We start from the raw sequence: 26,621 nt of genomic DNA on the forward strand, positions 1-26,621 counted from the left end.
AGTGTGCCGATGCTGGACGAGCATTTGGCCGGCTCGTGGCTATTCCCAGGGTTTGTTCCCCACAGAGACCCTGTGTGGGCCGCTGGTGGTGACTGTGCGTCAGGCAGCATGGTGTGGCCATGTGTGTCACATCCCCCCTTGTCATCCTACCAGACGGAGGGCTGTATCATGGCTATCGTCCTGTCACACTTGGATGATGCTTCTTCGCCTCGGAGTTTGACAGTGACTTGCCTTAGTGACAATTACCATCAGAACCAGCCTTCTTATCCACCTGGTTCAAAAGGTCTGTGTGCTGGAGATTGGCAGGCGTTTAATTTTCCCTCTCCCACTGCTGTCATGCTGTGCCATTTATTGCAGTGCTCCGTTTATGTTTCTATCTTCTGCCTTTCTTTATGGGGTGTTAACCATTCAGTGCTTCTCACTTCATGACACCTCCATGCTTGTAGACATCCCTGCACAGATAGCAGGCAACTGCAGTCCCTGTTTGCAGGGCCTCTTGCCACCATATCACACCTCTATTCACCAGGACATCCGCAGAGAAAGAAAGCCACTCTGTAAGCATCCGTGGTCCCTCCCTTTACTCTCTGTGTTTTGCTCCTTCTTCCCCTTATTTCCACTGGGAGGAACACTGACCTCATTTGTGAGGACAATAACCCCCTTGACTTTGGGGATTAAGACATGAAACCTTTGTGGATTAATTAGGTTCAGAGCTGAATTCATTTTGTCGCCATGGAAGGCAAAGAGAGAAAGAGGAAAAAGGAGGATATGGGCTGTAGGCTCTATTATGAATTTGGTGTTTGCCCAGATAGATATATTAAAAACAAATGTTGGGGCTGATCACATTTATATCCTCTAACCGAATGGCACTGCATTTGTTCACTGGGCTAAGCATTAGCATGGGAAGTAACAGTAACACAAACTGTCAAATCGCAGCAAGCATTATACAGTCTTATACATCAGTGCTGACTTCAAACCAGGGTTTTGGAAGCGCAGAGACAATGTTAGCCAGCTGAGCTTAACTCTTTGGCAAGGTTACACATGCAAATATGGTTTGCCGGACTATCTTCAATCCGCAATAGGCTGGAGCCTGAATCTGTGCATTCACGCCTCTAGATCTACTCTTAAGCTTGTCACACATAATGTAGCAAGTAGCAGTCCTGACAATGCCCCAGGAATCACATTGTCTCAGTTGTCTTGGTAACAAAGCAAAGTGTTTGTTTTCCAAGATGCGGCGCAATTGCAATTTAGACGGTTTACACCTATTGTGTTTTTTTTTATTTTCCAGTCAAGAGCATATGTTATTTGAATGTATCTTTAGCTCGCAAAAGGGGCTGTTAGTTAGATGTTTTGTTTACAAAATAACAAAGGTGTTTGTTTCACCAAAGGCACAACAGAAGATGTGTTAATGCATGTTTCATGTCATCTTGTGCTCGCTGTAAATAAAAGCGACTGTTGTCTTATTAGAGTAACACCTTCCGAATGCGACAGCCCCAGGTATAGCTCCCTTATGGACCAAGTGTTGAACATGTGCTTGATGAGATGCCTTCCTCACTTACATTTACAGCTCTTCTAATGAACCTTCCGTCTCGTCATCTCTGCCGACTCCCTTATATTTTTTTATCTAGCCTCAAGTTAACATCGCCCGACGGCCCACACAGTGAGCATATGTTTATGTTGATGATAAGGTTGTTTTAGCAAGTGCATGCTTATCTTCTTGGTGTTGGTATGTAAAGCGTAAACCTCCATGTGAGTCATTCCCAGACCTAGATTAGGCCTCAGATTCCTGCACATACATGGAGATTCTAGATCTTCCTAAATCAGAAGGCATCTCAAGAATGGGTTTTATATGAACATTATCTTTATTCAAGGAGATTCCTACAGATCTATTATGTGTTGAGAACGTTAAAAATGATGTCTGGACTCTACTTCTACCTTTCAACTAGGTGAACAAATAAACAGTATTTTGCCTCACTCAATGTACAAACCAAGTAGACAAAAATTCTCTTTTTAAGACTTTTTCGGAGACGTCAGTGTAGACACATTTCAAGGTATCATCTTTAACCCCTGGGCCTCCAGCCAGCTGCCAGAAGTTAGCTCCTTCTCTCCAGAGGACACAGGTTTATCCCGGGCTTTCATAGAGAGAGACTCACATTCCTCCCCAGTGGTCCTCCTCATTCCTCCTATCCTCTGTCTTAAGACATGGAGCTAAGTCGAGGCTAAGCCACAAGCCACCCTCATGGGGGGACGGATCGGCCAAATGCCACCTCTCCTGGCAGGGCTTGCAGGTAAGGTGTAATCCTGCCGGCGCAGTACTCTCAGGGCCAGAATCAGGTATTTCCTATTAGACACAGAGATGAAGAATGGATTTTCGGGAGGAGGATGGGAAAGCTGTTTTGGTCAATCCTCCCTCCCTCTCAATATCTCAGTCCTTTCCTGCTCGTGCTCTCTGCCTCTCTTGTCCCTCCTCATTTTGCCTCCTGATCCTTGAGCCCCCCCCACCCCCCTCCACCTCGCTCTCCATACTTCACATGTCTACCTGTTTTGCTGATACTTGACAACACAGGATTTTGTCTTTTGTCTTCCCTGGCATCCCCGCGTTTCATCTTTTTGGAGAGAAGGGCAAAAAGAGGATGAGGGATTGAAAGTTTGTGGAGGAAAGTTTTTGGAGGACGTTTCTGGATTATGTTCACAAGGCACAAGCTGCTCACAGTGTGAACATGGCACGTTGTCAATGAGATCTATTTCCATGACGATTATTTTTATACTCCGACAATCAGGGAGCCGACAGCACAGTACCACAGGAGGAAAAAAAAAAAAAAAAAAGTCCTTCTTCCAATTCGATACACCCTCTGTAACATTTTAGCTGTAAATACTAACAAAGCCATGAGGGAGAAGATAATGACAAGATATCAACCTTCTTTTCTGGCGTCACAAATTCTCATTCTAGCTTAACTAAGTGTCCTGTTGAGTTGTCAAGTGTAAGTGCACCGAAACTCAGGCTGCGTACGTTGGCTGATCGGATGCTCTCCACTGCTCAGTGTTGCGGTAAATGCAACATCTGATGGCTTTCTGAAATCCAGCGTGTTGGACAGGTGAGATGCTGAAGCGAGCGTCACTTTTGAGATGCGAGTTAGCACCATGTCACCCTTCCCCATCTGTAAGCTTTCAAGATTGTATATTTGGTGTGTGTGCACGTGTGTGTGTGTACATGTTTCAGGGAGTCTGAAGTAATTTCAAATTGGTTTTAATACACTATGTGTCCAAGAATTGTCCTCAAAACTCTTGTAAAAAAAGAAAATTTGTGCAGTCTATCAAGAGTATGGCAACTAAACAACTGATTTGGAATTCACTGCCATATTCAGTGTCACTATTTGACTTGGTGTTTGGCAGACTAAAACAGGGTGCAGATTGAGAGACAGTGTCACTGGGAGTAGGAAATGTCTTGCCTCCTTCATCTGCCATTTAGATTGCTTCCATTTATTGCTTTCCTAAGCTTTCTCTTTCATTCAAACCTGAAAGAAATGATCAGTCACATTCACCTCGTGTTTGACGTGAAGTCGACGACAACTGACAGGACGCGTCGGATGCATCAGTACATCTCCGTGCATGTATACGACTCCTCTCCCAATGTCTTGCGTGCTCAGTGGGCTGTTGGAGGGCTTTCCGCTAGACAGAAGGGCTCGGCTGCAGAGTGGGGCGAGAGCCAGGCATCTTGATGATTTTTTTCGGGGTGCATCACCATCTCTCTGGAAGCGCCAAGTGTGCACCAAGGCCATGCCATTCACTGTAGAGAGTGTGTGATAGGGGCACGCCATCTCCCATCTCTTCCAGGCATCCCAGAGTCTCTGAAACAAAGATGAATCTGGTTGCCACATTAAAGACAAACGCTGTGATTTCTGCGAGCAATAAAATTGTAATTCAGTGAAGCTGTAATGAATGCAGTGAAATGGTTGTCTAGTGAAACATTTTGTGAACTCGATTAGAGGTGCTAAACCATTTATTTGTGAAGTCTGTTATTGCAGACATAATTTGTGGTGGCAGCACAGTTTACCTAATTTTATTTATGTATTCCCTTGGTCAATGTTTTTTCTAAATGAGTGTGAGATTTTTGTCTTATTGTCGAGCACTAATGCTCAGTTTTTGTTTGTAACCCAAATAAGAGCTACATGCGACTGTCTGCTGTGTATGAACGAATCCATTCAGTTTACTGTCAATACTCAAATGAAAATATGCATATATATGTTAATAAAGCCCCGTGCTTCAATTTAACATGCTGATAAATTGTAAATTGACAGAAATTCTTAATCTTATGTTCAAATCTGTAACATCGGCTGCTTTGTTCTCCCTTAATCTGACCTGTAAAGCTTATTTCACCTCTTTTTTCCTCTTTTTCTCTCCTCCTCCATCCCCCTCTCCCAGTCTAAATTAACGCCACATAACACCGATCGATGGATCCCTGCTAATCGCGTTAGACGTTTTGTTTTAAAATACCAGCGCCCAGCTGGTGACTCCTCGCACTCATCTGTTTGTCTCTGTTGTACTGATCTCTCTCTCTCTCTCCCTCTCTCTTACTCCCTTCTCCTTCCACCATCTCTCTGTTGCTCATTTTCAACCTCTGTCCATCCATCGCTCTCTCCCTACCTTCCTCCTTTTCTCTCTCTGCATCTCTATCTCTCCACAGTGTGTTTGTTTTCCAGGCTGGAAGGGTGGGGGGGGAATTTGGCCCAAATCCTAGGTATCACATATCTGACCATATTTCAAGCCCAAATGAAGCATGTAAAAAAAAAAAAAAACCCTTTTCGCTTTAAAGGTCAGACATTAGTGCTGGTAAAAATTGATCTGTGGATTTATGAATTTAGCCCCGTTGTTGGGGCTCCTTTGTAATGGAAGATTCAGTGGGGGAAGCTTAACATTGCATTGTTTTGCTTTGACAACGCAGCCACGAGAGCCCGTGCAGCTGTTCCCCACGCTCACAATGGCAGATTAATTAACACAATCATGTGGCGCTGGCTCGGGCTCAACAGCCAGGTCTGCTCAGGGATAGATAGGTAAATCCTATACATGCATTTCCAGACTACCACTGAACATTCTTGTGATGCTGCGCCATAACTAGATAGATTTGGTCGCTGACTGGTCAGCTGTAAGCATAAAATTAAGGTTGAACATGGGGATCTTTCTCTAATTGCACTGATGTTGAAATTGTGGTATGGTATGTGTGCGTGCGTGAGTGAGTGTGCGCGCGTGAACATGTGTGTTATGAGTGAATTTGAAATCTTTTTTTTTTTTTTTAACTTCAATTGAAACGATATGAATGTATCTGTTTGTGTGTGTTTCAATGGCATCTGTTAATGGCTAAGTATTCAAATCTGTCCCTTTATCAGTTGCACTTACACAGAAGTGTGTGTGTGTGTGTGTGTGTGTGTCAGAAAATCTTCATGCGCTCATACATATCTTGTGTTTTTCCTCTACATCCGTGTCAGTGTGTTTATGCACTGTTCGCTCATGTGCACATTTGTCCGTGTGAAGAAGCGACAGCATTCAAATGAGCCTGTGTGTATTTATGTACACATATGTGTTTATGCCAGTATATACGCATGTGCATGTGTGTGGGTGTGTGTGTGTGTGTGTGTATTCCTGCCAGACACTGGTCTAGGAAGCCGTCGCCATTAGATGGAGCTCCTCTAATTAAGATTCTGCCGGTCGACCCGTCTCTCTTACTTACTTAGTTCCCTGACATTTTAAACTGTCTATTATGCCGCCTGGCTTTCAGGTGCAATGCTGTGTAAATGGCAAGTCAAAAAATTATGTATCTTTTACATACAGTTATCCATCAGGGATGGGGAGGAGGTGGGTGGGTGACAGATTGGACCCAGTGTTTAAATTATTACCGGACGCTGTGATCTTTCTCGATTGATCATATCACTTTACGTCCTTGGTGTCACTCTATTAGCACCCTTCTTTCTCTCTCCCTCTCCACCCATACACCCACCCATCACCCCCCCCCCCGTTTCTCCTCTCCTCCCCCTTACTCTTGTTATTTTTTTTTTTTTTCTTTTTTATATTTCATCACCCTCTACCACACACAAACACACACCTCTCCTCTGTGTTTTGCATGAACGTGACCGCAGTTTGTCAATATTTTACCCTTGGCCCATCCCCTGTGTTGATATAATGATCACTTAACAGTCAAGAGTAAGGCGAGGAGGAAATTAGGGCGTCGGCGGCAGAGAGGACAACAACACTGAAGCAATTATGTTTCTTTCAGCCCAAGCATTCTCACGTTAATGAAATCCCTTATCGTTAGGGGAAGAGGAAGGTGGGGAGGGGAGGACAGGTGCACGAAATGTACGTCGTTCATTTATCTTATTCTCTGAAATGAACGGAAGGAGCGGCGAGAATAATGTAGAGATAAAGTCCGGGCAACAAGTGTGTGTAGTATTTTTTTTTTTTTTTTTTTTTTCATATCGCTGGCCCTGCATTTTGCAATGACAGAGGAAGAAAAGGGAGGAAGAGACAGGAGTGTGTGAGGCCGATGAATGAGAGAGGAGGAGGAGGAGGAGGAGGGGGGAAAGGGAGGGGAGGGCACAGTGTATCACACGTTAGCATCTTCCTAAAGGACAAATCGAAGACACTCCCCAGGCTAACATTTGAAGTATTTACCTTCGTGCAAAATGTCTGCCCTTTTCCTTTGTAGATGAGATCAGTCAGAGTCTTGGAAAGTCACAGAGACCCAACTGAAGACCTTATGTTAAAATGGGAGTGATCAGGGTCTGTGTAATTAGTTTTTTTTTTTTTTTTTTTTCTCTGAGGTTGACTCAAATTTTGAAGCAGAAATGGTATTACAAAGTAGTTTTTTCAACCCAGCTGAAAACTAATGTGGAACTTTGATGTGCTGAGACACTTTTTTGACTGCATGGCCCCGGACCAAAAGAATACTGACAAATGTTACTTGCTTTTGAAAATTCTGATTTTCTTCCCCCCTCAATTTCAGTTTCCCTTTTGTTCACTCCTCTCATCTGCTGATACAATTTTTCTTTTCTTTCTGATCCCTCTCTCTCTCAGTCCCCAAAACAGCCATGCTACTTGAGGTTGTAACAAAAACAAACTCTGATGATGGTGTCAAATGGAAAGTAAAGGGATCACCAAAGTTAACAATGACCTTGAATGCCTGCACCAAATCACATGGTAATCCAATCAACTGTTGTCAAAAAATTTCACTCTGGACCTCAAATGTCAACCTGCTGGTGGCGCTAGAAATTAAAATCCCACTATCACCAAAGTCATTAGGATTCATCCTCTGGGGACTGGGATTGTTCGTACCAAAATTTGTGCCAATTCACCTTGTAGATGTTGAGATATGTCACTGAATAAGTGAACATTTTGACCCATTAGTGGCGTTGGAGGAAAAGTCAGGTGATCCTCAGAGTCAGTAGGTTCATCCTCTGGAGACTATGTACGCTGGTAAAGAATCTCATTGCAGTCCATCCAATAGCGACGAGATATTTGACATAGCCATCCCTAGAGCTGCACTGCTAGTGTGGTTAAAAAAATCTTGAAACATACTTCTCATTCATGGTCTTAAAAAACCCAAAAAAACAAAGGACAATAAACTGTTTGTGAATTCCCAACCATTTTATGAGAATCTTGATTCTTTCCCCAGTGTGGACCACAACTCTGAAAATTCTATTATGTACAATGTATTTTATGGTCCTGTGGTAACTTTGGATAGCCTATATACTGTAGTTTTTAACAGCCATTAATTTGTGTGTGTAACTTATGGTCAAGTGTATACTTATTTTTAGGGACTGTGCATGAAACCAGGTGTGGAGTGAATATTCCAAGAAATCCGCAGAGGGACAGAGATGATCTCACTGCTAAGATACTTTGGGGATGACTATACATTAATAAACAAATAAAAAACCCGGTCCATGTAAGCTGCTGCTATTAGTAGTGTCGGCTGCAGTGACACTAATGTCTGCTTTGGGCTGCTTTGCTGAGCTTCTTTCTGTCTCTCCTGTAAAAGAAGGCTATCTGATTGGAAACAGATCTGGGGCACTGGGGGGGCTGGCCCCAGCTAGTTGGATTTAATGACCCATTTCCTCAGCTGCCTCGTGCCACAAGCAGTTAAACGACAGTCAAGGTGCCCAGAGGTTCCCTACCATGGGACTGGGGGAGTACAGAGTACACTAGCTGTAGAGACAGAGTGAGTAATAGAGAGCGACATACCCCAGCTACCAGGCAGCAAATCAAAGCCTATTTCCCCAGCAGGAAGTTAACCAGCACCCACCACAGTCTCGAGTCAAATACTCAGTGCATTCCTAGAGTTATTCTGTGATCAAGTGTAAGAATTTACTTCTTTTTGTGTAGCCACAACTTAGACAACCACAAGAAAAAAAAAAAGGGCCCACACTCGTTGAATCCAGTGCATGTACAGTAGATTAAAGGAGCAAGGGTCTAAAATGCCACCATAACAGCACATTTTTTTAAAATACAGAAACAAACTATTTTATGGCTGCAAGGTATTCTGTTCTAATGAGTCGGTCTACAAAATAGCAGCTCTAAACAAACTGTTCTTTGAAACCTGATCATTTACCATCAATGTTTTTCGAAGTTAAATGAGTTTTACCAGAAATATCTTCATGAGACAATGTGGGAACTTGTCCAGCACCAAACAACATCGAACCCACACACATACACAGCGAGTGAGTGTCTCTGTGTGTGCGTTTTAGTGTTGCGCATGTTATGTGAGCCTTCCTCTCCACGGATCTCATCTTACAGTATGTTACAGTAACATCTGACTCGATCATACTTCAATACGTCGATACAGCTATCATAAAGAAGAGTGATGTTTTAACTGCACTGTTAAGTATGAAATTCACTCTAAATCCGGATCCATCATGTGGATTTTATGGCTAAAATGTCCCTGCAGGCTCTTAGAAAACAAGAAAATTGAAAAGACAACACTGAAACACACGATATAGTTAAATACACAACAGATTATATTGATATGACTTCCTTTTGTTTAAGGCAGTAGCGTTTCATTTACAACAATGAGCCCACTTGACCTTCTCCACAAGTACAGTGGCAGTGCTGGAGGCCCTGAGGAGAGACCTAAAACGACCATCAAACTTCCGCCGCTAAAAACTTGAGCACGCTCTGCCCTATCAAGCTAATGATCAATTATTAATATCCACAATCCGCAGCCTTGATGTGGCTACTTGGATATAGAAAGCAGGCAATTATGTGCTACTGTCTCTTTTGGGTTTTGGCCGCCTCCATCTCCGGCCTGCCTCTCCCCTCTCCATGTGTTGAGCTCCCCCTATAAATATATAACAGATAGTTCCTCTTAGCACACCACAGTTCTTATTGGGGCCCTCTCATTGCAGATATCCAGATCCAGATTAATTTGTAATTAGTCTTGAGTTGTTGAGCCTCTGAAAGATAAAGGATTCCAACTCCCATTCTATGCGCCCCAAACGCTGACGATCACTTAAAAAGAACAAATGCTCTCGCGCTTGATAAAAATAGCTTAAGCTCGGACTTATTTGTTTGGCGACAAATGCCAGACACATACGTCTGAATGGTTTGGGTGATGCTAAAGCAGAGACTAAATGAGTTGGTCTATAATAAAACTTGTCATTGTGTCTCTTTGCGTGTTTGTTTGTAAAAAAAAAAAAAAAGGGGGGGGTGGATGCTTAACAATTCATCAGCTCAGCACAGGCAGCCCCGGCGACGACTTCACGCAAGAAATGATTGTAAAAGCATAAAGTGTAGGAACAAAAAGGAGAATTAAAAAGCTGTCTTCTTACTTTTTCCTCTCTTACAATGTAATTCTGTTTCCAGGAGATACCCCCTTGGCGGGCTTCTTTTAGGTTTCCCATTAATTTGCTTCCAAATGTCATATATCCCTCCGCTGATAAAAAAAAAGATGAATGGGATAAAGACATATGGGCATTTGCAGGCATATGTGTGTGTGGGGTATGGGTGTAAAAAAAATACTGGAATAGTTTTTAGTCATTTAACAGGACAGGGGGTGTAGAGGCAGGAGGGGGGGATGAGGGGGGTTGAAGGGGGGGGGGGGCTTCAGTCTATTAATAGTTGAGTCATCAGTGCCTCAATGTTCCGAAATGGCAAATTGTTAGATCCCCAATGGTGATTATTACTTGCTGTCAATGACCTTCATAACAAATTAAAATTATGCGACTGGGACAGAGCGTGCTCTTTAATAGGCGTTATGCATGGGATTGTGTGTGTGTGTGTGTGTTACTTTATGCATGTAAATGTGTGTGTGTGTGTGTGTGTGTGTGCTGGTGGCCAGAGGGTGAAGGCCTGTAGCATTTTAAAAACACCCCTCCCTTCCCTAAAAACCGGGACCTTTCTCTCATTTATTCTTAAAGTGTGGCTCTATCTCTTGTGGTCATTGTCTCATGTCCACGCACCAATGCACACACACACACAGAGACACACACACACATGGATACATGCACACACAGGCGGGGTGTTTGCAGCTGCAGTATAAATCTTTTTATTTCATTTTCTGAGACACTGGACAAGTTCATAGAAGAGGAAAACGGGACGCGTCCTTGGTCCTTGGATTTACAGCCTGACCAGGCTACGGTGGGAGCGATAGTCTCTCCCTCTCTCGCCCACACACACACACACACACACAGTATATATGCATGGCGTGAAACAGATTTACCCACTTTAGCTCCCCCACCACAGTGGCCTTGTTAAAAGTGTTCATCGCCCCTTGTGGTAATATATGTCTTTAAGTGCACATTTATGCTCCCGAGCTATCGATCACTGTACATTCCCCACCCGATAATTACTCCACCTTAATATGCACCCTTAATGAGGCTTAATTGATTCATTTTCATTGATGGAGAATAACGCCACTAATGGCTGCGGTGTGCAGAGCATTGATGCCACGTACAGTATAGACTTGAGACCAGTGCCAGGTGGATTGAGGGTGGGATAGAAGTGGTGGTACTGTAGCTGAGGTTGATGATTGGCCTATTGTGCTTGCTGTTGATTTAGCATGCACAGGAATGAATAGGAAATCAATGGTGGCTTAGAGAGGAGTTGTACTTTATTCAGCGTTAAAGGGGCAGAGCAACAGGGTGGTTGTCATCTTTACGTGAGAATCTATACATACGGTATAGCAAAAAGAGCTTTTTGGTAGTGTGAACTTGTTCTTTTCCCCTTTCTTCCCTCTCTGTCCTCATTCCTTTTCTTCTGTCAAAGTTTCCTTATATGTTCTTGTTTTGTTTAACTTTCTTTTCTTTTCATTTTCTTTCCAAATGTCCTGTGATGACCTTTTCCTTTTCTTCCCTCTCTTCCTTTATCATCTTCTTACCTTTTCACTTCTCCTGTCTAAATTCCTTTCCTTTTCTCTCCTTTTCTTTTCCTCTCCTTTTCTATTATCATGTGCTTTGCTACTTTTCTGTTTTTTCGTGCTCCTGTTTTCTAATTTCGTCATCTTTTCACTTCTTTTTCTTTCTATATCCTTTTGTTTCATTTTGTTTTGATTTTCTTCCATTTCTTCCATTGTTTTTTCCCCTTTACTTTCTATTCTGTTTGTGTTGTTTTGCATTTTTCCTTTTCCTTCCTTTCCTTATCTCTTGCCATGTCCTTTCCACCTCCCCCCCTTCATCTATTCTTTTTTCCTCTCCTAATTTCTCATCATCTCATCTATCCAGTTTTTTGTCTTAATTCCTTTCCTTTCCTCTCCTTTCGATTCCTTTCCTTTCCTTTCGATTCCTTTCCTTTCCTTTCGATTCCTTTCCTTTCCTTTCCTTCCATTTCATTTCATTTCCTTTCATTTCTCTATCCATAGAAAGCCAGCAGTATCCCAGTAAAAGAGACAGGGACCTAGTCATCCTTCACTAATGGTAACCACACCACTTCCTGCCAACACAGACTGAGAGGGGGCATGATGAATATACACCCTGATTATTATAGCACTACACACACTCACACACACACACACACACACACACACAGACATACACTTGCAAGTGTGTGTGTACACAAACGTGCAGACAAACACATTAGTAATTGCTCTTGTCTTCGTGTCCTAAAAGACACCCACCTCTGTCCCCATCTGCCTTTTGTGCTCTCATGCATACATGCAGACAGTGGTGGACAACACACAGATAAACGCACATGCACACACACACACACACACACACACCCTCATACACACTCAAGCATCATCCACAGCCTCTCAACGGGGCTATGATCACCCTGCTAGAATGATAAAGTTAGTGAGACATCAGTGCTCCCTCAGACATTTGTATGTGCGTGTGTGTTTGTGTGTGTGTGTGTGTGTGTGTGTGTGTGTGTGTGTGTCTGTGTGTGTGTGTGTGTGTGTGTCTTTTTCCAATGCTCTTTGAAGCCTGAAACAGACTTGAGGAGGGGGGAAAACAAAGGTGGGCCGGTGCCAGGGAGAAACTTATGGCACCATTCCTCTTCCCCTAGCCGGGCAGAGGCATAGCCTTTACTGAGAGGGAGAGCCACCTTCTGTCAGTCTGAGAGGGGGGAGGAGGAGGAGGAGGAGGAGGAGGAGGAGGAGGAGGGGAGGAGGAGAGAGAGGGGGGGGGGGGGAGGAGGGGTGGAGGGAGATGAGAATGAGAGAAGTGGAAAGAGGAATGGAGGCGAGGAAAAGCATCCTAAACAGAGGAGCGTTTGCCGAGGCTGTCCGTCATTTCCACCTGTATAGCGAGAGCGACCGAGGGTTCTCCTCCCTTCAGAAACCCGTGTGATTTTGGAAGGCATCGGCTTGTGTTTTCGGATGCACATTTAGAATAAGCACACTAGGTGTTTTTCTTGCGGCAATGCCCTTCAACCGATAGTTTTGGAGAAATAATCTTCACAGCATGAAGATCACACTCCCTGAATAGATATCCTGCACTCCCACATCCCCCTTTCATTCAAGAAAGTGCTTCAAACAAATAGCTTTAACACAATTCTACACAGCGGAAACCCGCTACCCTTTCATCACCCAGGTTAAAAAAAGAGAACTATCTATCCTCCTGTTTTTTTTCCCCCCCTCATCCTTTCTTCCTCTTTTTTTTTTTTTTTCTCCTCCTCTCCTCCACAACTCCAGTTTTAGTGCAGGCGTTCACTAATAAATATAAATGTTTGTGATTAGCATCTCTGCGGCACAGGTGCATGTTTGTTGCGAGGGGAGGCTTGTTCATTAATTTTCAGCCGTGAAAAGTGCAGCGCGCCATGAACGGAGAGTCCAAATCGCACACACTGATAAATGAACGCACAGATTGTTAATGTACCATTGTAAGGCTGCTGCCTCCACCAGCTTTGAAAAAAAGGGGGCCTGCTGCCAAAAGCAAGGGCTATGAGCGCGCTCACACATAAACACACACACACACACACTGGGTCCGAGAGGTGTGGCAAGACCCTATTCAGAGGTCTAGATTAAATTGAATAGAGCTTTAGAAGGGGTGTGTTTTTATATCCTTACACATATAGCCAGGGATTATTTAGATTATATAGACAAGACACCCCCTGGTGTGAGGCCTCTGGCTTGTGTTGTCTAATTAGATTTGGTGGAACTGGTATCTGCTGGTAGCTACAGCGCTAGGAACCCTGTGTCGTGGTATAAGGGTGTGTTGGCGCACTCGACTATGTGGATTGGGCCTCGCAGATAAAAAACATTTGGCGCTAAAAGTGAATTTGTCTGGGTTTGTCTTCCCGCATGAAGCGGCCATTTGGACAACTGCGGTCTGTAATCCTCAAAGTATTCTCTTTTTTTTTTATTATCATCATGATGTTCATAATCATGATTTTCTATCTGGATTAACCCCCTCCGCCACCCCTCAGTCTGGGTGGACATATTTGCCGGGGCGTGGACGCAAACACATGCGCATTATCAGAATCACCACATACTGTATGTTTTAATTAAATAATGCATACTTAATCTAGAAGCGATCCCTCAATATGTTTTTTTAGAGATACGGTCGCAACTGTAACGCTCACAACAGGAGAGAGAAATACCGAGGAAGAGCAAACAAAGAGAAAATAAATAAAATCTGCCTCAAAATGGGTTGTTTTTCAGGAGCTGCAAAAATGTTTTATTAGGGGACTGCTGAACACCTGCCTTAAAATGTCGTTTCAACATCTCCCGAATGCCATTTTGCTTAATTGACTTGGAAATGGCCCAAATGTATTGCTGAATGCGGTCTAATTAATATTAATAATAAATGCCATTATTAACATCAAAGAACATCTGGTGCCCCTGTTTACCCCACCGCCTTATATGTAACACATTCTGCTGCTGTTTTCATTTCACAAACATTGCAGGGGTAAACAACGACTTGCATTCCCTTTATTTTTTATTTCCCGTTTGTCTTTTTTCATCTCGCAATTTATTTGGGCTTTGGTCTTATTTCTGTCGCTTGATGGGGTCAGTAATAAAACAACAAGTATGAGGTGAGGATGCCGTGTAGAATTTGGAGCACAGTTGCTCTTTTCTGGTCCCCCCCCCGCCTTTCGTCTTCTTCTTCTTCTTGGTCTAGACCTGGTTGTTGTAATACCTTGGAGACTTCTCAGATCCCTGGTGTACTCCCATAGGGGGAAAAAAAAAACCCCAAAAGCATCTGCACACTAAGAGAGTCTTGCATTAGGACTTTCTCAATGCCCATAAATCACGGACCAAATAACTTTAATCTAAAATTTCATTAAGTAGTCCTTGTCAGGTAGTAAAAGGAGGGGGATAATGCAGTGGTGTTTAATGATAATTGGTGTTTGGTTAATAAATTCTGTGAGTTCAGATTACGTTCTAGCAGTGGCTGGAATGCTAGCATCAGCAGTGTAACTAAACCTCAAATTGATTAACTCGCATGAACCAGACGCTCACAAAGATGGCAGTGGTCCAAATCAAAAAAAGAATGAGAGGAGAAGGGGGTGCTGGGAGGTGTGTTTGTGTGTGTGTGTGTGTGTGTGTGTGTGTGAGAGAGAGAGAGAGAGAGAGAGAGAGAGAGAGAGAGAGAGAGGGAGAGCAAGCGAGCATCAGGCCGGATGGTGTTGTGTTGCTCTGGTGTAAGGAAATCAAGTCCCCCCGGGCGCATTTTTAAAAGCCTAATGCCTTTCATATGATGTCATCACATTTTACTCTTTCTCTCTCTCTCTCTCCTCCCTCCCTCCCTCCCTCCCTCCCTCCCTCTCACCCAATCTCTCTTAATATCTTTCCCCTTTTCAAACTGTTTCCGTCAATCTCTCCCTCCCTCCTCCCCCCCACCCCCCCACCCCCCCCTCCCAATCAGTTATTTGGCTACGGGGAGAGGCCAGCGGGCTTCGACGGGAGTCACGTGACGCATTAGAATAATGGCCGAGCAAGAAGCAAAACATCTTGTGTTTTTATGACTGATGTGCTTTTTTCCCCCCTAGTTTTATTTCCTGAAAGTGATATCATACTAATCAAAACCACAGAACGTTTAGAGTGCAAAGTGTGATTGAAAGAGCACCATTAAAGAACTGCCAACCCCCCCCACACCCCCCTCCATACACACACACACACACACACACACACACACACACACACACACACACACTCCCTCCCCAACCTGCACCCCCGGCACCATATACACACACACAATCATTGGCTTTGCTGTTTATTTTTTGCTGTTGTTGTTGATGATTTCTTTTCTTTTTTTTTTATCCTCCTCCATTAATGGGAACTGGGTGTGGTCGCTGTAAAGGAGAAGGCTGTGTGCCCTATCCCTGGGGGCACCAACACACACACACACACACACACATGCACACACACAAACACACAAACACACACACACGAAAACAGAAAGATCCTTATCAATTTATATATTTGTCAGTCAGTCACGGAGGCTGCCCTGGTGGCGTATCCCCGCGGTGGCGATGCATCGGTCGCTCCGTTGCGAGATCCTGGTGACGTGCGGTGGGAAGGGAGGGAGGTGTCACACACACACACACACACACACACTTACACACACAGTTGCGCGCTCGCACACAGTTAGTCAGAGGGGAAGTGTGTGTACATGAGTGTGAGTGCAGCAGACAGCAGGCAGAGTGACTGATACTCAGCCTGCCTCCCAGATGGCCTGCTCAACTCTGCTCCAATCTGATCTCAGAGCCTTTGTTCTGGCATGTTCCATTACGCTGCTGTGACACCAGTAAAGGCAGAGGGGAGAGGAGCTGGTCTCAGATCAGATACAGCTGAATTATACATGTATTTCTCTCTCTCTCTCTCTTTTCCCCTCTGTGATATTCTTGTACTAGCACAGTCACAGCTCTGCGTTTGTCATGTTTTTTAGAGACGAGCGAGGCGGTCATAGGCGGTAGATTAAAAGCGTTTGAATGTTTGAGATTGATGGGAGGATTGGGAGAAAAAGAAGTAGTAGTGGTTGAAATGTTTCATTCTCTTTAGTGGTTTTGTTCTTTGTATGAATTGTGATCTTTTGTGGGGAGAGAAAACAATGAGGTTTGACTGAAAAAAACAAAACATATCAACTCAGCATGGGTCTTTGACACTGGTAACAAATTGGCTTGTAAATAATGATCTTATTTTAAAATAAGAAATATGAAAAATCCAGAAAACTCCAGTCAGAATGGAAGATCTTCCCCTGCAACGGTTACAGAACAAAAACAACCGGAAAATCTGTTATGATTTTGTTTCAGGGACACATTTTATTCATTTGTTCGATTTCAAATAAGTTTAATCGATAATTTCTTCAGTTTTAGGAAGTGATACATCAAAGATTTTTATTAGTGGTTGTTTTAGTGACCTATATGGTTGATTAATGCCTGTTTTTCCTCTTTTTGAAACACTAAATTCTTAATGTTTTTCAATTTTTCAACAAGGAAATTGTCTTTAACATTCTGAATATGAGTACAAAGATGTCAGGCCTTCTTTAATTTTATAATAGTAAGAGCAAAGTGAAAGAGTTATAGTATCTGGCCTTTACAGGCTTGTATATATAAAGCCAAAGGCTCACCTGTGACACTTTAATGTTGCGTCTCCTACAGTGAATCCTCTTTGCATAAAAAAAGATTGAGGCTGGAGAACAAAAATCAATACTAGAGGATAGTTACGGCTGGGTGTCAACAGGCGATCGAGAGTCTCTCCCCACATCACACACCCAGCTGTGAACGATGACGCCTAATATACGGGGTGACCTTCAAAATGTCATAAATGTGTTGTGCAATAAAGTGTCAATATTTGTGGTTATATGGAGCAGGATGACTTTTACAGTAATTGGAACAGCCGCATTAAAAGCTGTGGATCAGTCAACTGATTAAAGGCAAGCACGCCGGACACACGGCTAGTGCCTGGGAATGACGTGCATTCCCACATGTGTGCGCACACCTATAGGCGCGTGCGTACATACACGCGCCACGCACACTCACAAGAAAAGCAAGGAAGTTCCGTTTTACCTTTCTTTGTAGTGTGTACTATGTGTGTGTGTGTGTGTGTGGGAATGTGTGAAGCCCATTTATTATTGAAGGGCTGTTACATGCCAGGAGAGCACACTCTCATCCTCTCAGTAGTGTGTCTTCCTCTTACAGGAGCACTATTAACCCTGACACACAAGGACATGTGTGTGTGTGTGTGTGTGTGTGTGTGTGACAGAGAGAGACGGAGAGACAGACATGCAGAGATTTTATGTGTGTATGTGTGTTGTGTGTGTGTGTTTGGGAGTGTGGTCTGGTGTTTGTCCTGCTTCTAAGCTGTGTTTTGGATTTTTTAATTTTAGCCCCATCTGGGGCAGGCAGGTGGGCCAGTGTCTGTTACACGATCTGGGGAATCTTTGCCAAAAAGGGATCTGTACAGTAGACCGCTCGAAATATGTTTGTGAGGAGGCGACTATGGCTACAGTATGGTGCAGCCCTGGACCAAGCACTGGGGGAATTGTATTCTCTTTATTTATTTATTTTCTGTCTACAGGCCTTTTTTTTTTTTTACATGCAGTCAAATGAAAATGCAAATTAATGGGTTGGGGGACGCAGTTGATGTGTTCACACAGTCCTGAAATTATTCAGGAAATTATATTTTCACCTGTGATATTTTACATACAATTTGTGTTTAGTATAATATGCATGGAGCTTCAGTAGCCAGTGTGTCCTATGATAAAAGACACAATATCCTTCATGATATAAAGAATTTCCTTGCAAATGTAGCATTATTTTTTTAAGTGAATCTAAATTAGTATCATGGGGTTTTGCCAAAAATAATGAAACATTTTAATTAATATTTTAAGACAGATGTAGCTGAGCCTAACAAATTTCATTAAATGTCTTTTTTTTTAATTTTTGGAGGGAGCAAACATCCATCCCTATCACTATACAAGTGGAAATAATGGACAACCTTGTCGAATGCCCTGCTGTTTCCTTGCCTATTTTCTTTTTCCATTCCCCTTCTTTCCACTTCTTTTACTCGCTCTCTCCCTCCGTAATATCACATATTGATTAAAATTGTGTGAAAAGCAAGATAATCTTAAACCAAGATCCACATTTTAACATCTGCTTTTAAAATTGAACTGTCTCCCAGCTTCTTTTTCCTCGCTAGCGTACAGAATTAAACCACACAGTTGCCAAGCCCAAGTAGAAGCAGCTGGTATTTTGTATCTGTGTATTGTCACAGACTTGCATTTAGGTTGCCTTTCAGTTTCAGTTGTGATAAATAGCCTTCAGCCTGATAGCAGCGCTGCTGAATGGAGTCGTGTGTTTAGTGTCAGTGTGGAAGAGGACTTGCTGACTTGGGTCTTTCCATTCTGTAAACCTTATTTGACTCCCCAACAGAAGAGGGGGTGGGGAGCGGCAGAAAAGAAAAGATTAGGCTACTATTAAAAAATGCTCCTTATTGTGTGGCGGGGTTGCCTAAGTGGGTTGCTCGATTTTGATTCTGTTTCTTTCTTTCTGCCCTCTCCCGTCGCCCCACGCACATACCAAGTGATTGGGGCAGAGAAAATGAACATTTTTAACTATATTTGTGCTTCTTTGGGTCATGCACATACTGACATGCTAAGTTTTTTGTTTTTTTTTTTTTTTTTACCATGGAGGCCACAGTCTCCGTTTATACAGTATGTTTCTGATGAAATACAGCCATGATGTTAACATCATCTGTCTTTTAAACCTCAGCGAAAAAGATGTTATTTCTGCTCATGACCACAAAGTTCATGACATCTCACCCTGTCCAGCTCCTTTATGCTTTAACATTTTAGATAAATAAATGTTAATATAGACACGGCAGCTTGCACAAAAACACACACATAAAAAAAAAAGATGAAACAATGTTTTTATATGAATTTTTACTTTGCTATAAAATCCATGAATCTGTCATGACAGTTCTGTGCTGTGTGGGTTGATGTTGAACCTCCTGCGCAGTGACGTCCATCAAACGCTGGTGGAACTAGTACAGATATTTTAATTTAACAGCTTCAAGATACAAGACATATCAAGCATCTATTGTGTATTCCTTTTTGTTTCTTTCAAGTTCTTCTTTTTTTTTTTCCCTTTTTGTTCCCGTGTTTTGAACTTAACTGTGTTGCTCAGGCCTTTAAACTCTGCACTCTCATCATGCAATCTCATGACTGTCAGCACATCACAGGCTCTTAACTATCCGTACAACGAGGCCAGCGTGTACAATCTGATGATGACACCCTCACCTCAGATTATGCTGCTGTCAACACATTCCCAGGTTGTCATCACTCATCCTTAGATTCGTATTCAGAAGGTGATTGTGTTGATAACAGACTGCTGTTGCACTAAATTGTGCGTCATCGTTTTTCGCTGCGCAGAGGAAGTGGCGGAGGGCGGGGTCAAAACCGTTATCACCCTATCATATCTCTGACAGCTACCTGTCAAAATCAGGTCGCAGGGAGAGACGCGAGGAGATCCTGCGATGCTGACACAGCCAAATCTGCAGTGTCTCTCTTTTTTTTTTTCTTCTTTCTTTCTTTCTCTTTCTGTTATTTTGCATTGTTAATTTTCACTGCAATCCAGCATATGCTTGCTAGGAAGGATGATGATAGCGAGGACAAAAAAAAAAAAAGAAAAACAGGAGCAGAAAGGAGAGGCGGAGGTGGTGCTGAGGGTGTGTGTGTGTTTGAGTTGGGGGGGTTGAGGGTGGGGGGGGGGGGGGGTGTAGTATCTCAGGACTGTGGTGTTTCTAAAGAAACTGAAAAGCTTATGAACTGTCAGCGTTCTGTCAGAGAGGAAAATAGCACGGCCCGTGAACCCGTTTGATGCGTTTGACTTTGTGTGGTGTTCGCACATTTGAGCGAGGGAAAAGAGGGACAATGAGAAACAGACAGAGGAGAAAGAAGGGGGGGAAAAAAAAAAAAAGTGTTGTGTTGTGATGTGTGGAGGGCTGGTTTGAAGTGACACTCAACACACCTTCCATTTTGTCTCTCCCTCCTTGTGTTGTCTCTGTGTGCACTCCAGATGTTGGGGAGGACCTGGGGAAGGCAGCGGGGAGCGTTCAGCCGTCTCTGTCCCAGCATCGTGAACGGAGTCTGGCTTCGTCCTCCAAGGATTGCCCTTACTGTGGCAAGTCCTTCCGCACTTCCCATCATCTCAAAGTCCACCTGCGGATACACACAGGTCAGTACATCCACGGATATCACTTTCCCCCGGCCGAGTGCAGGCGGGGAGTGCTTTTCTCCAGCAATGAAACATTTATTGCACTCCATGCAAAATTTACTTGACTAGTTGTACTGACATCCCTTCTGGGGTTAGACTGATATATTGGTGTATGAATATTGGTCTAATCCAATATTGGAATCAATCTGCCTCTGATATGATGGATATGATGCAGATTAATTGATTGCATATTCATTTTTAATTGATGAATACAGCATTGGTCGTCTCTAGGAGGGCCTTAATCTGAATTTATTCTGATGCCAGACTACAAAGTAATATGCTAAGATACGTTTCTTGATATTAGATAAGAGTGAAAGCATGCAAGTAAGAAAGAACAGCTGGTCACAGTTTCCAAATCACAGCATCACAATGTCCTGAAAAAAGCAATAACATAAGAACCCAGTCATCCAAGTTCATCAGGAAAACATCATTCTCACCTCTGACTCACTATAATTATAGAGGTATTTTCTTTGTAATTTTATTAGATAGTTGATTGCAATGCCTTTTCTTTAAATTAACATAAAAACAAAAGTATTCACAAGTAGGAATCTGTGTTTCCTAACAGTGTCTCTCATTGAGGCCTGAGGCCCTTGTTACTCTTTTTTTTTCGTACTCATCATTTCATTGAGCTCTAATTAACACAACAAGGGTTCAGTGTCCTACGATGACATCACTCAGAGGGCAATTTCACACTCGCTAACTCTCAATAACTTTCAAGCCAAAACAAAGCCAGCCTATCCACAGTTGAGGGATATGCGTGAGATGGTGTGCCCAAAAGATTTAGTTCTATTTTTCAGTCAAGCATCCTGGCCCTCTGCTGTGTACTCTCTCTGCCCATACATCTCACCAAGCAGGGCTCAGGTAGCTCTGTGATAACCTGTCCGCTGGTTGTTGCTGGGAGGTTAAGGCTCCAGTCAGAGTAATGATGTAGACTGTGGACTGTAGCCAGGGTTGTAACCCTCTGCAAGGTACAAACGCCCCACTGACTATCCAGGTTAAAGTCACAACTAGACCACACAGAGGACACCTTAGAACAAGGACAACTGGTTCTAGCTGGTGGGCCTGGTGTGTGAAGTGTAGGTTTGTAAGGTGATTCCCCTCCTCCCAGTTCATCTCACTGGAAGTTAATGTTTCTAGACTGGAAAGAGCAAATTGTGATGTTTAGACACTTTTAAGTTTTGGGGAGTCAGATTATATTAAAACAGTTTTATTGATAAATTGATTAATTGTTGGGCAAGAAAATTGTGTAAAATACCCCTTACAATTTGTCAGACCCCAAGGTGACATCTTAAAATAGATATGTTCGACCAACGGTCAAAAAGCAAATGATTTTCATTTCACAGTGATATAAAACAGAGAAAAGCAGCAAATCTGTACAATACAGAAGCTGGAACTGAAGAATGTTTGACATTTTAATGCTAGCTGGGTGACTCTATGTCAGTCCACACTGAAATATCTCAACAACTACTGGATGGATTGCCATAAAATTAGGAAACATTCACATTCCCTAGAGGATGAATCATACTGACTCTGGTGATCCTCTAATCCTCACTAACAATCAGATGTATTGTCATGAAATTTGGTACAAATATACATGATGCCCAGAGGATGAATCTTTATAACTTTGGTGATCCCCTGACTTTATCTAGCACCACCAGCAGGTCAAAGTTTACACTTTTTCAATGTCATATCTCAACACAGTTCTTGGCCCCTAGAGGATGATACTTTCAGATTCCAGTGATCCTCAGATTTTTCCTCTAGTGCCCCTATGAGGTTAACATGGGGGAAATGTCTCAATAACTATTGGATGGATTGTCATTAAATTTGGTACACACATGTAACCCACATGAGTAATTGTAATAACTTTGATGATCCCCTGACTTTTTATACAATACCATAATCAGATCCAGTGTGTTATGATTTGTGGTAATTGGCAAGTGTTAGCATACCATACATATCATAGCATAACGTACTAAACTAAGATGGTGACCGTGGTTTAATTACTTAGGTTGGAGTGCAGCTGAATACCTGGAACTCACAGGTAGAGGCTTTAATATGTTTTATTATACTTTCAGAGGTGTCTTTAGGGTTTTTCTCGTAGTATATCAAAACACTACCAACCCTTTTGAAGCCTTTGTTTGGCCACATGAATTCAGTCAAATAAGCAACCGCTATGCTTTTCTGAAAATATAATTGATTTTTGCCACCAGACCATCACTGGGCCCATCACAATCATGGGAACCAAAATACAGAAAAAAGGAAGCTATTTCATGACTTAGAGTAATTTCCCCTTTCTGCCAATCAGAGATTTGTACCCCTTAATTCCTCAAGATGTTCTTGAAAAGCTGAGTCCGACCGTCCTGACCTTTTTGTCAGTTTCTACACTTCACAACTAAGTAATCCTTGAGTGCCAGTAGAGACGCTGAGGCTAAAACACTCACAACTGAAAATGGAAATCCCTTACAGCTGAGAAAAATCAATGCTCGCTTTTCTTCTTATTCTCCTTTTCTGTCTAACTCTCCCTTGCTTTTTTCCCCCTTCTTCTCCATGCACTTAAAAGGCAGAATGAGAGACCACCCGTACTGTAACCCCCTTCTGCTTGCCTTAATAAGAGGCACATACTGTACCTCAGATCTGGAAAGGAATAAGAGGAAAAAGCTGTAGAGCATGCTAATACGTCTGCTGTGTACTCACATAATTAGGATCCCTGTGTTAAATAGCACATCCAGGTCACAGGCAGGCCATCCCCAGCTACACTACAGTACTCTGTGTGTGTTGATGTGCATGCCTGAGTGTGCTGGTGGTGGTTTCGGGGGCATCTGTTATCTGGTGTTGAGCGAGCTGAGTTATGCCTGCTTTGAGTGGTACAGTAAGGATCCCCATGAGGGGCGTATTTCATCTTAGAGGAAGCTGAGGCCTCACCCTAGGCCTGGCGTTAACTCGTTTGACAAAACACACACAGACAAGTAGGTCCATCTAATTTCATCCACACAGCATATTTTACACTTCTCCAGTCCGATGGCGGATATACAGTGCATTAAAGTCTGTGTAAAGGAAAATCACAGATTTCTTTTTAAACACATTATACATGTTAGAAAATAATTGCTGGAAACGTGATAAGACTGTGAATTATGTAGTACTGACTTGTGGAGTTAGAGTGTTAAACTGTTTTTCACCATTTCTATGTCAAGAATTTTTTGGGTGGGCTTGAAATGGTGACGTAGAGGGTTGACTAGCATGACCCCTCCAGCACTATAAAAACACTAGAAGGCACATACTCATAGTTACTATTTTTACATCAGGTAGTTTTACAAACTTTCATCGTGTGTCAACTTGGATTCACTTCGGATAATCTGCTGTTACTGGTGAATGGGGACATTTTCAGTCAATGTTAGCACTTCACTTATTTTAAACCCAGCTGCAGCATCCGTTGACGGGTGGATCCGCCAGCAGCTTCGGCTGGAGAGCATGTGCTGGGCAGCACCTCACCAAAAAGCACAGTGTTAGGGGCTTTTGCTCCAAGGGTGACAGCCACAATAAAGCTTTTTTTCAGCAGAGAAGTGAGTAACATGAAGTGCGCCAAACTCCATTGAAAAAAATGACAATTTAATATAATGATGATTGGTGATGGATCTCTTGTTAACTGGTCATTTAAGTTTCATTTTTACTGAAACAAGTCCACATTTAACGACAAAATATGTGCCGAATTAAACAGTGGCTCCTAACATTACTTTATTTTTTAAATTGTCATCATTTTGCTTGCCTTAAACCTCAAACAAGGCCGATTTTAAATTGTGTATTTTTATACAGGAGTTTGGTATATTGTTAACTCAGAGGCTGGTCATTTGGGCCGTGCTTTCAGCGCCTTCAGCGGACACACCCTCAGCGTTTCAGAGCAGAGAATACTGCTTATTTTTCCATAATTTTTGAAACCTAATTTTATATACTTGGCGATCATTCAAATTTGGCTGGCTGATTAATGACCCATTTGTCTTTGGTGTGACAAACTCAGAACACATATTTATTACTGCTTTATACAGACTTTAAGTTTTAATGGGGAGCACTCTATGCATCTACACCTTGGAGTAAAAGTGAGAAAGGTTGGTGAGGATGTTGTTTTTTTGAATGGAATGTATCCCTGGATGTGAGCCCATCTAAGCACAGCTTTAGCATAGCCTTCTACACATGGAGAGAAAAACAGCTTGATGCATCCCCAACATCTGGCCTTTAAATCATTCCTATAACCTAATCATACCAGCTCCACTGTGACATCCTGATTACATCCACAAGATGACTTTTACAGCGGCTAAAGATCTTCTCTGTGCTCCGGTGACAATGCAGAGAAATTCACAGATGACAGCCGAGCTCCCCTTCATCCTAATGCAATGTGAGCGACACAATGGAGTTGCTTACCGAGCCGGTCGAAGCAGCATTGTGCATCGCAACGCTGAGATTAATGAGAGGCTAACACCAGCTTGAAAGAAATGGAGTGAATTTAAATTTCTCCAAAAGTTAAAGAGCTAATGTTACAGTATTAATTTCCTCTTGAACAGTGAGTGGGAAAATATCCATTAGCAAAATTAACCACAGTTTTCTAGGTAGCTAACATTGTGCGGCTGTGGCGCTACAGTGTGGGGCCACAGCTAATGAACACACTGCAGAGGGTGATATTTCATTATACAAATTAATGCTCACATTTTAATGGGAAAGTCACATAATGAATCTAGGCTTCAGTGACAGCAATTAGAGGCCCAGATTGTCCCCTTCTGGACAAGGCACTATTTAGCAGTAAGCAGCTGTGTGTAAAAAATAAAAAGGTCCTCGCTCTTGACAATAGCCACACATAACTTCAGGCAGGGCGGCATAACCAATAAGAGTCCCTGCTCACCTTTAAATGAGGAGAAGGGGAGACAAAGAGAAGGAGAAAGAGAAAGAGGAGAGACAGGACTTGCCCATGTCACTTAACCTTAACCTAACCTTGTAATCAGGATGAATCAAGAGGGACCTGTGATCTCCCTCTCCATTCCTCTCACTTCTTCCCCCCCTCCTTCCTCCCTTTTCTCCTCTTTTCTTAGTGCTCCCTTCTTTCTAATTGATCTCAGTATGATGACACCGCTAAATTTAATGTATCACATTTGCCATTTGGAGAACACTTTTATAAGTTCTTGAATGCTTATTCTGTGCATTTAATGGTGTAATATCCCCCTCTGAGGCAAATGAACTATTAACCCTGACAGTATTAGTAGCATGCGCAGTTCAGCACAAACTTAAGAATGCGGCTGTTGAAATTCTACATTCTCTCATGAGAAAATCCAATAATGAATTGATACCACGAACAAGTATTGTCTGTGTAAGCAAAGCCTGATATATCTTATTCCTTTGTGTCTTGGAGCTCTATGTTTTTCTAAAAATGTACAACTACTAAAAAACATCGATGAGACACACAGCACTGTACAGTAAATACTCAATAGCAAATATGTATTCATCCACAGCTGAAAATAGTCCCCAACTAATGCACTTTTTATACGTTTGAGTAAAAACTACACCTGTTATGGGAAATTCTTGAGTTTCATTTCATTCAAACATGCAATTATATATTTTAATCCAATTTTTTAATATTTATGTCAGGAGGAACCAATGGGCTTAGAGCTGACTGCCACAGACAGGACAGCGAAGTTAGAAAGTAAAGAGTGATGGACATTTATTCTTTTCATGGGATTTACTCACAATAAGAAACATATTGAGTAATACCAGTCTTTATTTTATCATTGGGTGGACACACTTATCAAAAGTTCCTGAGTGTATATATAGTCCACTAATGGTGTGATTTTCCCCTTTGAGGCAAAATCGAACTGTTAACCCTGACAATATCAGAGGCCCTCTCAATTCAACACTAACCACTAACTTAAGCAGATATACTTAAAACAGATGTAAGGCAGCTTCTATCCCGTATTCAACCTCTCAAACATCCCACTGGTGTTTTTTTT

At 42.5% G+C, this 26,621-nt stretch overlaps 1 protein-coding gene across 10 annotated transcripts in view; it reads left to right on the forward strand.

The window, feature by feature from the left end:
• Positions 1-26,621, forward strand: part of znf536 (zinc finger protein 536) — a 366,331-nt gene that overhangs the window by 264,265 nt on the left and 75,445 nt on the right. For all 10 annotated transcript variants that reach the window (XM_044359969.1, XM_044359703.1, XM_044360131.1 and 7 more), the window contains one exon: positions 20,437-20,595. In XM_044359969.1, coding sequence (XP_044215904.1) covers positions 20,437-20,595 — 159 coding nt within the window. The remainder of the gene's footprint in view (positions 1-20,436; positions 20,596-26,621) is intronic.

The sequence above is a fragment of the Thunnus albacares genome, chromosome 1, assembly GCF_914725855.1.
Source record: "Thunnus albacares chromosome 1, fThuAlb1.1, whole genome shotgun sequence".
Taxonomy (NCBI): Eukaryota; Metazoa; Chordata; class Actinopteri; order Scombriformes; family Scombridae; genus Thunnus; species Thunnus albacares.